Raw genomic sequence first — 15,871 nt, 5'->3', positions numbered from 1 at the left:
ACACAGCTCTACACTATATACACACACAGCTCTACACTATATACACACAGCTCTACACTATATACACAGCACTACTCTATATACACACAGCTCTACACTATATACACAGCACTACTCTATATACACACAGCTCTACACTATATACACAGCTCTACACTATATACACAGCTCTACACTATATACACACAGCTCTACACTATATACACAGCTCTACACTATATACACACAGCTCTACACTATATACACAGCTCTACACTATATACACAGCTCTACACTATATACACAGCACTACACTATATACACACAGCTCTACACTATATACACACAGCTCTACACTATATACACAGCACTACTCTATATACACACAGCTCTACACTATATACACACAGCTCTACACTATATACACACAGCTCTACACTATATACACAGCTCTACACTATATACACAGCTCTACACTATATACACACAGCTCTACACTATATACACAGCTCTACACTATATACACAGCACTACACTATATACACACAGCTCTACACTATATACACACAGCTCTACACTATATACACAGCTCTACACTATATACACAGCTCTACACTATATACACAGCTCTACACTATATACACAGCACTACACTATATACACACAGCTCTACACTATATACACACACAGCTCTACACTATATACACACAGCTCTACACTATATACACAGCACTACTCTATATACACACAGCTCTACACTATATACACAGCTCTACACTATATACACACAGCTCTACACTATATACACAGCTCTACACTATATACACAGCTCTACACTATATACACACAGCTCTACACTATATACACAGCTCTACACTATATACACACAGCTCTACACTATATACACAGCACTACTCTATATACACACAGCTCTACACTATATACACACAGCTCTACACTATATACACACAGCTCTACACTATATACACAGCTCTACACTATATACACAGCTCTACACTATATACACACACAGCTCTACACTATATACACACAGCTCTACACTATATACACAGCACTACTCTATATACACACAGCTCTACACTATATACACACAGCTCTACACTATATACACACAGCTCTACACTATATACACAGCTCTACACTATATACACAGCACTACACTATATACACACAGCTCTACACTATATACACACAGCTCTACACTATATACACAGCACTACTCTATATACACACAGCTCTACACTATATACACACAGCTCTACACTATATACACACAGCTCTACACTATATACACAGCTCTACACTATATACACAGCTCTACACTATATACACACAGCTCTACACTATATACACAGCTCTACACTATATACACAGCACTACACTATATACACACAGCTCTACACTATATACACACAGCTCTACACTATATACACAGCTCTACACTATATACACAGCTCTACACTATATACACAGCTCTACACTATATACACAGCACTACACTATATACACACAGCTCTACACTATATACACACAGCTCTACACTATATACACACAGCTCTACACTATATACACAGCACTACTCTATATACACACAGCTCTACACTATATACACACAGCTCTACACTATATACACACAGCTCTACACTATATACACAGCTCTACACTATATACACAGCTCTACACTATATACACACACAGCTCTACACTATATACACACAGCTCTACACTATATACACAGCACTACTCTATATACACACAGCTCTACACTATATACACACAGCTCTACACTATATACACACAGCTCTACACTATATACACAGCTCTACACTATATACACAGCTCTACACTATATACACACAGCTCTACACTATATACACAGCTCTACACTATATACACAGCACTACACTATATACACACAGCTCTACACTATATACACACAGCTCTACACTATATACACAGCACTACTCTATATACACACAGCTCTACACTATATACACACAGCTCTACACTATATACACACAGCTCTACACTATATACACAGCTCTACACTATATACACAGCTCTACACTATATACACACAGCTCTACACTATATACACAGCTCTACACTATATACACAGCTCTACACTATATACACAGCACTACACTATATACACACAGCTCTACACTATATACACACAGCTCTACACTATATACACAGCTCTACACTATATACACAGCTCTACACTATATACACAGCTCTACACTATATACACAGCACTACACTATATACACACAGCTCTACACTATATACACACAGCTCTACACTATATACACAGCACTACACTATATACACAGCTCTACACTATATACACACAGCTCTACACTATATACACACAGCTCTACACTATATACACACAACTCTACACTATATACACAGCTCTACAATATATACACACAGCTCTACACTATATACACACAGCTCTACACTATATACACAGCTCTACACTATATACACATCTCTACACTATATACACAGCTCTACACTATATACACAGCTCTACACTATATACACAGCTCTACACTATATACACACAGCTCTACACTATATACACACAGCTCTACACTATATACACAGCTCTACACTATATACACAGCTCTACAATATATACACACAGCTCTACACTATATACACACAGCTCTACACTATATACACAGCTCTACACTATATACACAGCTCTACACTATATACACACAGCTCTACACTATATACACAGCTCTACACTATATACACAGCTCTACACTATATACACACAGCTCTACACTATATACACACAGCTCTACACTATATACACACAGCTCTACACTATATACACAGCTCTACACTATATACACAGCTCTACACTATATACACAGCTCTACACTATATACACACAGCTCTACACTATATACACACAGCTCTACACTATATACACACAGCTCTACACTATATACACACAGATCTACACTATATACACAACTCTACACTATATACACAACTCTACACTATATACACACAGCTCTACACTATATACACACAGCTCTACACTATATACACAGCTCTACACTATATACACAGCTCTACACTATATACACAGCTCTACACTATATACACAGCTCTACACTATATACACAGCACTACACTATATACACAGCTCTACACTATATACACAGCTCTACACTATATACACAGCTCTACACTATATACACAGCTCTACACTATATACACACAGCTCTACACTATATACACAGCACTACACTATATACACACAGCTCTACACTATATACACACAGCTCTACACTATATACACAGCTCTACACTATATACACAGCTCTACACTATATACACACAGCTCTACACTATATACACACAGCTCTACACTATATACACAGCTCTACACTATATACACAGCTCTACAATATATACACACAGCTCTACACTATATACACAGCTCTACACTATATACACAGCTCTACACTATATACACAGAGCTCTACACTATATACACAGCTCTACACTATATACACAGCTCTACACTATATACACAGCTCTACACTATATACACACAGCTCTACACTATATACACACAGCTCTACACTATATACACACAGCTCTACACTATATACACAGCTCTACACTATATACACATCTCTACACTATATACACAGCTCTACACTATATACACAGCTCTACACTATATACACAGCTCTACACTATATACACACAGCTCTACACTATATACACACAGCTCTACACTATATACACACAGCTCTACACTATATACACAGCTCTACACTATATACACATCTCTACACTATATACACAGCTCTACACTATATACACAGCTCTACACTATATACACAGCTCTACACTATATACACACAGCTCTACACTATATACACACAGCTCTACACTATATACACAGCTCTACACTATATACACACAGCTCTACACTATATACACACAGCTCTACACTATATACACAGCTCTACACTATATACACAGCTCTACACTATATACACACAGCTCTACACTATATACACAGCTCTACACTATATACACAGCTCTACACTATATACACACAGCTCTACACTATATACACACAGCTCTACACTATATACACACAGCTCTACACTATATACACACAGCTCTACACTATATACACACAGCTCTACACTATATACACACACCTCTACACTATACACACAGCTCTACACTATATACACAGAGCTCTACACTATATACACAACTCTACACTATATACACACAGCTCTACACTATATACACACAGCTCTACACTATATACACAACGCTACACTATATACACAACTCTACACTATATACACACAGCTCTACACTATATACACAGCTCTACACTATATACACACAGCTATACACTATATACACCAGCTCTACACTACATACACACAGCTCTACACTACATACACAGAGCTCTACACTATATACACAGCTCTACACTATATACACAGCTCTACACTATATACACAGCTCTACACTATATACACAGCTCTAGACTATATACACACAGCTCTACACTATATACACACAGCTCTACACTATATACACAGCTCTATACTATATACACAGCTCTACACTATATACACAGCTCTATACTATATACACAGCTATAAACTATATACACAGCTCTATACAATATACACAACTCTACACTATATACACAGCTCTACACTATATACACACAGCTCTACACTATATACACAACTCTACACTATATACACAGCTCTATACTATATACACAGCTCTACACTATATACACAGCTCTACACTATATACACACAGCTCTATACTATATACACAGCCCTATACAATATACACAGCTCTACACTATATACACACAGCTCTACACTATATATACAGCTCTACACTATATACACAGCTCTACACTATATACACACAGCTCTACACTATATACACAGCTCTACACTATATACACAGCTCTACACTATATACAAAGCTTTACACTATATACACAGCTCTACACTATATATATACAGCTCTACACTATATACACACAGCTCTACACTATATATACAGCTCTACACTATATACACACAGCTCTATACTATATACACAGCTCTACACTATATACACAGCTCTACACTATATACACACAGCTCTATACTATATACACAGCTCTACACTATATACACAACTCTACACTATATACACACAGCTCTACACTATATACACACAGCTCTACACTATATACACAGCTCTACACTATATACACACAGCTCTATACTATATACACAGCTCTACACTATATACATAGCTCTACACTATATACACACAGCTCTACACTATATACACAGCTCTACACTATATACACACAGCTCTACACTATATACACACACAGCTCTACACTATATACACAAACCTCTACACTACATACACACAGCTCTACACTACATACACACAGCTCTACACTATATACACAGCTCTACACTATATATACACAGCTCTACACTACATACACACAGCTCTATCCTAAATACACACAGTTCTACACTATATTCACAGCTCTATACTATATACACACTCAGTTCTACACTATATACACACAACTCTACACTATACAGACACAGCTCTACATTATATACACAGCTCTTCACTATATACACACAGCTCTACACTATATACACAGCACTACACTATATAGACACAGCTCTACACTATATACACACACAGCTCTACACTATATACACACAGCTCTACACTATATACACACACAGCTCTACACTATATACACAAACCTCTACACTACATACACACAGCTCTACACTACATACACACAGCTCTACACTATATACACAGCTCTACACTATATATACACAGCTCTACACTACATACACACAGCTCTATCCTAAATACACACAGTTCTACACTATATTCACAGCTCTATACTATATACACACTCAGTTCTACACTATATACACACAACTCTACACTATACAGACACAGCTCTACATTATATACACAGCTCTTCACTATATACACACAGCTCTACACTATATACACAGCACTACACTATATAGACACAGCTCTACACTATATACACACACAGCTCTACACTATATACACACAGCTCTACACTATATACACACACACAGCTCTACACTATATACACCCAGCTCTACACTACATACACACAGTTCTATACTATATACACAGCTCTACACTATATACACAGCTCTACACTATATACACAGCTCTACACTACACACACACAGATCTACACTAAATACACACAGCTCTATACTATATATACACTGCTCTACACTATATACACACAGCTCTACACTACACACACACAGATCCACACTAAATACACACAGCTCTATACTATATATACACTGCTCTACACTATATACACACAGCTCTACACTATATACACAGCTCTACACTATATACACACAGCTCTACACTATATACTCACAGCTCTACACTATATACACACAGCTCTACACTATATACACAACTCTACACTATATACACACACAACTCTACACTATATACACAGCTCTACACTATATACACAGCTCTACACTATATACACAGCTCTACACTATATACACACAGCTCTATACTATATACACACAGCTCTACACTATATATACACAGCTCTATACTATATACACACAGCTCTACACTATATACACACACAACTCTACACTATATACACAGCTCTACACTAAATACACACAGCTCTACACTATATACACACAGCTCTACACTATATACACAGCTCTACACTATATACACACAGCTCTATACTATATACACAGCTCTACACTATATACACACAGCTCTACACTATATACACAGCTCTACACTATATACACATAACTCTACACTATATACACACCTCTACACCATATACACAGTTCTACACTATATACACACAACTCTACACTATATACACAGCTCTACACTATATACACAGCTCTACACTATATACACAGCTCTACACTAAATACACACAGCTCTATACTATATACACACAGCTCTACACTATATACACACAGATCTATACTATATACACACAGCTCTACACTATATACACAGCTCTACACTATATACACAGCTCTACACTATACACACAGCTCTACACTATATACACACAGCTCTACACTATATACACACACAACTCTACACTATATACACAACTCTACACTATATACACAGCTCTACACTATATACACAGCTCTATGCTATATACACACAGTTCTACACTATATACACAGCTCTACACTATATACACACAGCTCTACACTATATACACAGCTCTACACTATATACACAGCTCTACACTATATACACAGCTCTACACTATATACACAGCTCTACACTATATACACACAACTCTACACTATATACACAGCTCTACACTATATACACACAGATCTATACTATATACACAGCTTTACACTATATACACAGCTCTACACTATATACACACAGCTCTACACTATATACACAACTCTACACTATATACACAGCTCCATACTATATACACACAGCTCTACACTATATACACACAGCTCTACACTATATACACACAGCTCTTCACTATATACACACAGCTCTACACTATATACACAGATCTTTACTATATACACACAGCTCTACACTATATACACACAGCTCTACACTATATACACACAGCTCTACACTATATATACACAGCTCTACACTATATATACACAGCTCTACACTATATATACACAACTCTACACTATATACACAGATCTTTACTATATACACACAGCTCTACACTATATACACACAGCTCTACACTATATACACAACTCTACACTATATACACACACAGCTCTACACTATATACACACACAGCTCTACACTATATACACACACAGCTCTACACTATATACACACACAGCTCTACACTATACACACAGCTCTACACTATACACACAGCTCTACACTATATACACACAGCTCTACACTATATACACAGCTCTACACTATATACACAGCTCTACACTAAATACACAGCTCTACACTATATACACACAGCTCTACACTATATACACAGCTCTACACTATATATACACAGCTCTACACTATATACACACAGCTCTACACTATATACACAACTCTACACTATATACACACACAACTCTACACTATATACACAGCTCTACACTATATACACAGCTCTACACTATATACACAGCTCTACACTATATACACACAGCTCTACACTATATACACAGCTCTACACTAAATACACACAGCTCTACACTAAATATACACTGCTCTACACTATATACACAGCTCTACACTATATACACAGCTCTACACTATATACACACCTCTACACTATATACACACAGCTCTACACTACACACACACAGATCTACACTAAATACACACAGCTCTATACTATATATACACTGCTCTACACTATATACACAGCTCTACACTATATACACAGCTCTACACTATATACACAGCTCTATACTATATACACAGCTCTACACTATATAGACACAGCTCTACACTATATACCCACAGCTCTACACTATATACACAGCTCTACACTATATACACAGCTCTACACTATATAGACACAGCTCTACACTATATACCCACAGCTCTATACTATATACACAGCTCTACACTATATACACACAGCTCTATACTTTATACACAGCTCTACACTATATACACACAGATCTACACTATATACACACAGATCTACACTATATACACACAGATCTACACTACATACACACAGCTCTACACTATATACACACAGCTCTACACAATATACACAGCTCTACACTATATACACAAACAGATCTACACTATATACACACAGATCTACACTATATACTCACAGCTCTACACTATATACACACAGATCTACACTATATACACACAGCTCTACACTATATACACACAGCTCTACACAATATACACAGCTCTACACTATATACACAAACAGATCTACACTATATACACACAGCTCTACACTATATACACACAGCTCTACACTATATACACAAACAGATCTACACTATATACACAAACAGATCTACACTATATACACAAACAGATCTACACTATATACACACAGCTCTACACTATATACACACAGCTCTACACTATATACACACAGATCTACACTATATACACAGCTCTACACTATATACACACAGCTCTATACTATATACACACAGCTCTACACTATATACACACACAGCTCTACACTATATACACACAGCTTTATAGTATATATACACAGCTCTACACTATATTACGTGTACATATTTTGTAATATTCCAAACTCTGGGTGACTTATTAATCTAATATATAAAGCTGAATGTGTGTGTGTATGTCCGGGATTGGCATCTGCACCGTCGCAGCTACAGCCACAAAATTTTGCACAGTCACACGTCTGGACCCCGAGAGCGTCATAGGCTATGTTGTGAGGCGAAATTTTAACCCCGCGCATTCCAATTCACCAAACAATTTTGCCCCTATCTTCATAATGGGGAAAAAAGTGAAAGAAAAAGTGTTGGAGGCGTCGCAGCTACAGCCACAAAATTTTGCACAGTCACACGTCTGGACCCCGAGAGCGTCATAGGCTATGTTGTGAGGTGAAATTTTAACCCCCTCGCTTTCCAATTCACCAAACAATTTTGCCCCTATCTACATAATGGGGAAAAAGTGAAAGGAAAAGTGTTGGAGGCGTCGCAGCTACAGCCACAAAATTTTGCACAGTCACACGTCTGGACCCCGAGAGCGTCATAGGCTATGTTGTGAGGTGAAATTTTAACCCCGCGCTTTCCAATTCACCAAACAATTTTGCCCCTATCTACATAATGGGGAAAAAGTGAAAGGAAAAGTGTTGGAGGCAAATTGACAGCTGCCAGATGTGAACAAGGGGGACTTAAAGAGTGAGAGTGATGGCGCCAAAGAGTATATACCGTACAGTTGCTAAGGTGGGGCCCCGACATGGGATACAAAAGTTGCAACACATGCAAAAGTTGCCTCACACAAAACTTGCACATACTCAAAAGGCACCACACATAAAACTCGCCACGCGCAAAACTCGCCATGCGTAAAACTTGCTGCACACAACTTGCTACACTAACCTGTCACATGCAACTCGACACACAAAAAGTTGCTACACGCATGTTGCCACACAAAACTCATCTTACAAAAGTCGCTACATGCATATCGCCACATGCAACTCAACACACACAACTTGACACATGAAACTCGCCCTAAAACACACACAAGTCTGGTATTATCCTTCAAAAATAAAAAATCTGATTAATAAGCAGACAAACTACAAGAGCAACAAATGTACCATATAGGAAATACGGCAGCTGTCAGTCACATGACCTGTCTATTATGTGTATGTGTGAGCTAATATATACAGCCAAGGGGGAGGGCTTCCTGTTGGCTGGGGATTTATCAGGCTGCCAATTTAGCTTACAAATACTGAAGTAAAAATACTGACCAAATAACGTGTGAACGCGGTCTAATACAGGTGGAGATGACACACATATATACTATATACAGGAGGAGATGACACACAGGTATATACTATATACAGGAGGAGATGACTTACAGGTATATACTATATACAGGAGGATATTACACACATATATACTTTATACAGGAGGAGATGACATACAGGTATATACTATATACAGGAGGAGATGACACACGTATATACTATATACAGGAGGAGATGACACACAGGTATATACAGGAGATGACACACAGGTATATACTATATACAGGGGAGATGACACACAGGTATGTACTATATACAGGAGGAGATGACACACAGGTATATACTATATACAGGGGAGATGACACAGGTATATACTATATACAGGAGGAGATGACATACAGGTATATACTATATACAGGAGGAGATGACAACCTGGTATGTACTATATACAGGAGGAGATGACATACAGGTATATACTATATACAGGAGGAGATGACAACCTGGTATATACTATATACAGGGGAGATGACATACAGGTACATACTATATACAGGGGCGATGACACACAGGTATATACTATATACAGTGGAGATGACACACAGGTATATACTATATACAGGATCAGATGATACACGGGTATATACTATATACCGGAGGAGATAACTTACAGGTCCATACTATTTACAGGAGGAGATGACATACAGGTATATACTATATAAAAGGGGAGATTACACATAGGTATATAGAGGAGGAGATGACATACAGCAGGTATATACTATATACAGGGGAGATGACATACATGTATATACTATATACAGGAGATGACATACAGGTATATACTATATACAGGAGATGACATACAGGTATATACTATATACAGGAGATGACATACAGGTATACACTATATATAGGAGGAGATGACATACAGGCATATAGTATATACAGAAGTGATGACATACAGGTATATACTTTATACAGGAGGAGATGACACATGGGTATATACAATATACAGGAGGAGATGACATACAGCAGGTATATACTATTTATAGGGGAGATGACATACAGGTATATATAGTATATACAGGAGATGACATACAGGTGTACACTATATATAAGGGAGATGACAAACATGTATATACTGAGGTGAAAATGAGGGGTGTGAGGTGAAAATGAAAAGGTGTGAGTGCAAAATGAGAGGAGTGAGGGAAAATAGTGGAGTGATCGGAAAATGACAGATGTGAGGTCGAAATGACAAGTGTTAGGGGGAATGAGAGGAGTGAGGGAGAAAATGAGAGGTGTAAGGGAGAAAATGAGAGATGTGAGGGGGAAAATGAGAGGTGTGAGGGAGAAAATGAGAGATGTGAGGGGGAAAATGAGAGGCATGATGGGAAAATAAGAGAAGTGACGTGCTATAACTAACCACAGATATTTACTATGCCCGGGCAACGCCGGGCTCTTCAGCTAGTATCTTATAAAAGTTGTTTCCAGCGAATCTTCACTATGGATACAGATACAGGTGTTCAGCGCTGTAATGACAGGTCCCTATGGATGACCCCATGTCCCAAAACTGTGGACAACCCATTTCCATCTACTCCATTAGCATATGTACTGGTTCCCAGTGTAAGTTTCCTGTGGACATGTCGGTGGCAGACGTCTGGTGGCCGACCTATAACATGTCAGGCCACAGAGTCGCTCACGTCGGTGACCTCCATGTATCCGCTACAATAAAGCGTCAATTGATATAACATGGCTTTGGCTGCAGATTTAGTGCTCTGGACCTGACGGTATTACAACTTGTACATTTCATGTTTTCACAATGACGGGTGGAGTCGTCTGTGACGCACAAAGAATCTGGGGAAAGTATCTGCTGCAGATGTTCTCCTTCATTCATGGGAAAAAAAAGTCTTCCCGTCTCTGGCATCTCACGTTCAGCTGCAGTGAAACCACCCAGGACCAATTCATTAACAGCTGTCAGACACAAGATGGCAGAATTATTACTCACAGAACCGCCCTTTACAGCAGGGGTCCCCAACTCCAGTCCTCAAGGCCCACCGACAGGTCATGTTTTCAGGATTTCCTTTGCATTGCACAGGTGATGCAATTATTACCTGGGCAAGACTAAGGAAATCCTGAAAACATGACATGTTGGTGGGCCTTGAGGACTGGAGTTGGGGACCTCTGCTTTACAGCGACCCCACCCAAACTGGAGGATTTACCCCACGAGTCTGGTATTTCACACTAGTTCATATTCCACATCTAGTTGCCAATAACCAGTTACACGCCATCTTTTTGGTAAAGTGGTCCCAATTTGTCACCAGATTTCACAATGCAGATCTCTGATGAGGCCGGTGTACTTACTGCGCAAATTCACATCAGCATCTTTTTCTTGGATGGTTTCCTAACAGATATTAAAATGAGCACTGTACGAGTCTATCAGGATTATTCAGCCATTGTAGGATGTGTTTTTTTTTTTTTTTCCTTTCTCAAAGTAAGTACACCAGCCTCATCAGGTTTAAGTGCTCTATTTACAAATTCACCTGCAGCTTACACTGTGAAATCTGGTGAGACAAACTGTCCCTTTTAATAAGTGTTTATCTAGGATAGGAAATACAGCGCCCCAGGAGGTGATAGGTTGTGTCTAGTATTGCAGTTCAGCCTTTTTTTTTTTTTTTTTTTAACAGGACAAGAAAGTAGCCATTTTTTAAAAAAATCCTTTACGGGTTTTAATTGAGAAAAGCCATTAATATTATATAACTACACAAGAAATAGGTTTTCCCATTTGCCCGTAAACTGCCTTTAAATTGCCGTGTCATTCCCGTGCGTCATGTTGTGTCTCAGTTTTCTTATAATTACCGGGAATTTTTTTTTTTCAATAAAATAATAAATTAGAAAATGTGTATTATACTTAGTGACTACCATCTTTGGAAAACGGAAGTCGCTTTATTTTTAAATTATTTTTCTTTATTATTTTTTTGAAGTCCAGGACGGAAACAAGAAATCAGGTGATCCATGATGAACTTATAGTTACAGAGGTAATAAAACACATACAGGTCCATCAAGCTCAACCTTTCTCCACCAGTTCTACATTCTCTATCATTACATTATGACCCACAAATGTCATTTTTTTTAGGAGATCCGGCCTTTTTTTTTAATGCCGAAATAGTGCCTTGCATTACTACTTCTTGTGGTCGGCATTCCAAAGTCTGACCGCTCTTACTGTAAAGAATCCTTTCCTAATTCTATGCAACTCATCCTACAGAGAGCGCTCAGTTGAGCTAAACATTCGTGTATGTGGAGGAGTCAGGAAAGACACAAGTGCTCGGCCAACATTTATACAAGATGTGTGGGTACCTTCAAGGGGTCGTCCAAGCTTGGGGCTCAAATCTTCAGTCATTCTATGTGACTGCAGACTTGTGAATACTCACAACCTGCGCTGTCAGGATTCTATGACATCGTGGTAAAGTGACTGCTAGCATGAGACTTGTATACTTCTGGTCACATTCAGACTAGACCTTGCTTAATTTCCTTGCACTAATTGAGGATAAGCACGTCTAGTCGGCATGTGATCACATGCATGAAAATCACCAGAGCTCTCACAAGTCTGCAGTCACATACAGAGACTACAGACTTGGACCCCAAGCCTGGACAGCCCCTTTAAAACTACTTGTAAAGGAAATAGCACAGGTCACAAATGGAGCTGGTGGACAAAGTGAAGGATGACACCCACCATTGTGTGACTGCCACTACTTCTAAAATTGGGAGTCGGGAAAGGAGCCACGAGTGAATGGAGGAGCAGTAGGTATTTTTTCTTTATTGTCTTTCTCCCTTTGAATAATGATTGCTCAGTCAGAAAACAGAACTGTAAAGGGCAGTGGACCTCATCTCATGATTTCTATTTTGTTTTAATTAAATGTTAAACTGCTAAACTGATTAATCACCAAACTTCTTTTTTTTTCATTGCCCAAAAATTAGATTTACGAGATTATTCTGCGCAAGATTTTGGGAGGAAAAGGAAATGACACACCGGCTGGGTCAGCAATGGCTTCCAGAGACCTCATATGGTATAAAATAAAATAAAAATATCACAAAGTGTCCCAACATTGTGGAATTGCTACTTCCAGCGGATTAGTGATGAACTCCCAATAGGGAAGAGAATGGACACGCTGCACCGGCCAAATCTGACTAATTTGCTGTAATAAGTCGGAACACATTAGTTTTCTGAGTGACGCTTGAGGGATTTTCTGTCGGACACCTATAGATCATTTCTTTTTAATGAGACTAACTGATCACGCCAAGATTGAGTCACAATGACGGCGGAGAACCGGCCGCCCACGTGGTAACATCAGATGCTGTGCACAACAAAGATCGTGGTAGAATGCCCCAACATTTATCAAACTTCAAAAGGGGCTTATAGAAGAAACACCAAAGAGAAAAAAAGCCAGCACAACCTCATTATCAGACAGAGACATTATAGACCGGCAACTCAGAGCTCACAGAACTATACATAGGAGGCTTGTATAGTGTGCCTGGCATCCAGCTAGAAAGGAAAACTAGGAGGAGCACTGCAAGCTGTTACCAGTCAGCTACTCTCAGCCAATCAGCATTGCATGGAGTATTCTCTGCAACTCTGATTGGATGAAATCCACAAGCTTTACTCACAGTGCTCCTCCCAATAGTGCTTTTCAGTAGGATGCCAGGCAGAGTATATAACCACTTAATGTCTGCTTCTGGAAGATCTGGAGCCTCCTAGTTCAGAACCCAAAGAATGAAAGATATAATAATACCTGTTTTGTAAGAGATTTGGTAACAGGCGGGTGGACGGGGTTATATCCGCTTGCTGCAAAGTCTTGACTGGAGACTTAAATGGCGTCTCGTTATTCGTGGACCTAAAGCCACTGAAATCATGTTTCCCAACAAAAAACTGTGCGGCCTCCTGAATCCGCGGAATATCGAGATGACTGGGAAAAGAAACCAGATAAATGATAGCGAATGCGGTCAATCTGCTAATCGAGAATTGGACACACAGATATGACACTTACCTCTCACTCGCCACCCAGCATAGATTGCGCTCAAACACCGGCAAATTTTTGCGTTCACATCCAGTGACTACTCGGTACAAGTATGTCCTCGAGACCGCGTCGAAACGGGCATGAAAGTCATCATTTACATGAAAGGCCTTTAGTATGCTGCATAGAGGGTGGGGATAGATCATTTTATTAAGGGTCTGAAATGATACATTTCTAGTATCTGAAAAACAAAATGAAATGTTTTTAAAGAAAACTTGTCACAATGTAAAATCAAAAAAAGTGTTTTTAC

General features: G+C 38.6%; 1 protein-coding gene across 1 annotated transcript in view; it reads right to left on the bottom strand.

The window, feature by feature from the left end:
* PUSL1 (pseudouridine synthase like 1) overlaps nt 1-15,871 on the bottom strand; it is a 69,301-nt gene that overhangs the window by 6,324 nt on the left and 47,106 nt on the right. Inside the window, exons 4-5 of the mRNA XM_069741163.1 lie at nt 15,595-15,741; nt 15,340-15,513 (exon numbers count right to left, since the gene is read on the bottom strand). Of these exons, the coding sequence (XP_069597264.1) occupies nt 15,340-15,513; nt 15,595-15,741 (321 nt within the window). The remainder of the gene's footprint in view (nt 1-15,339; nt 15,514-15,594; nt 15,742-15,871) is intronic.

Source organism: Ranitomeya imitator, chromosome 10 (genome assembly GCF_032444005.1).
Source record: "Ranitomeya imitator isolate aRanImi1 chromosome 10, aRanImi1.pri, whole genome shotgun sequence".
Taxonomy (NCBI): Eukaryota; Metazoa; Chordata; class Amphibia; order Anura; family Dendrobatidae; genus Ranitomeya; species Ranitomeya imitator.
This window is presented reverse-complemented; position numbering and strand designations above follow the sequence as displayed.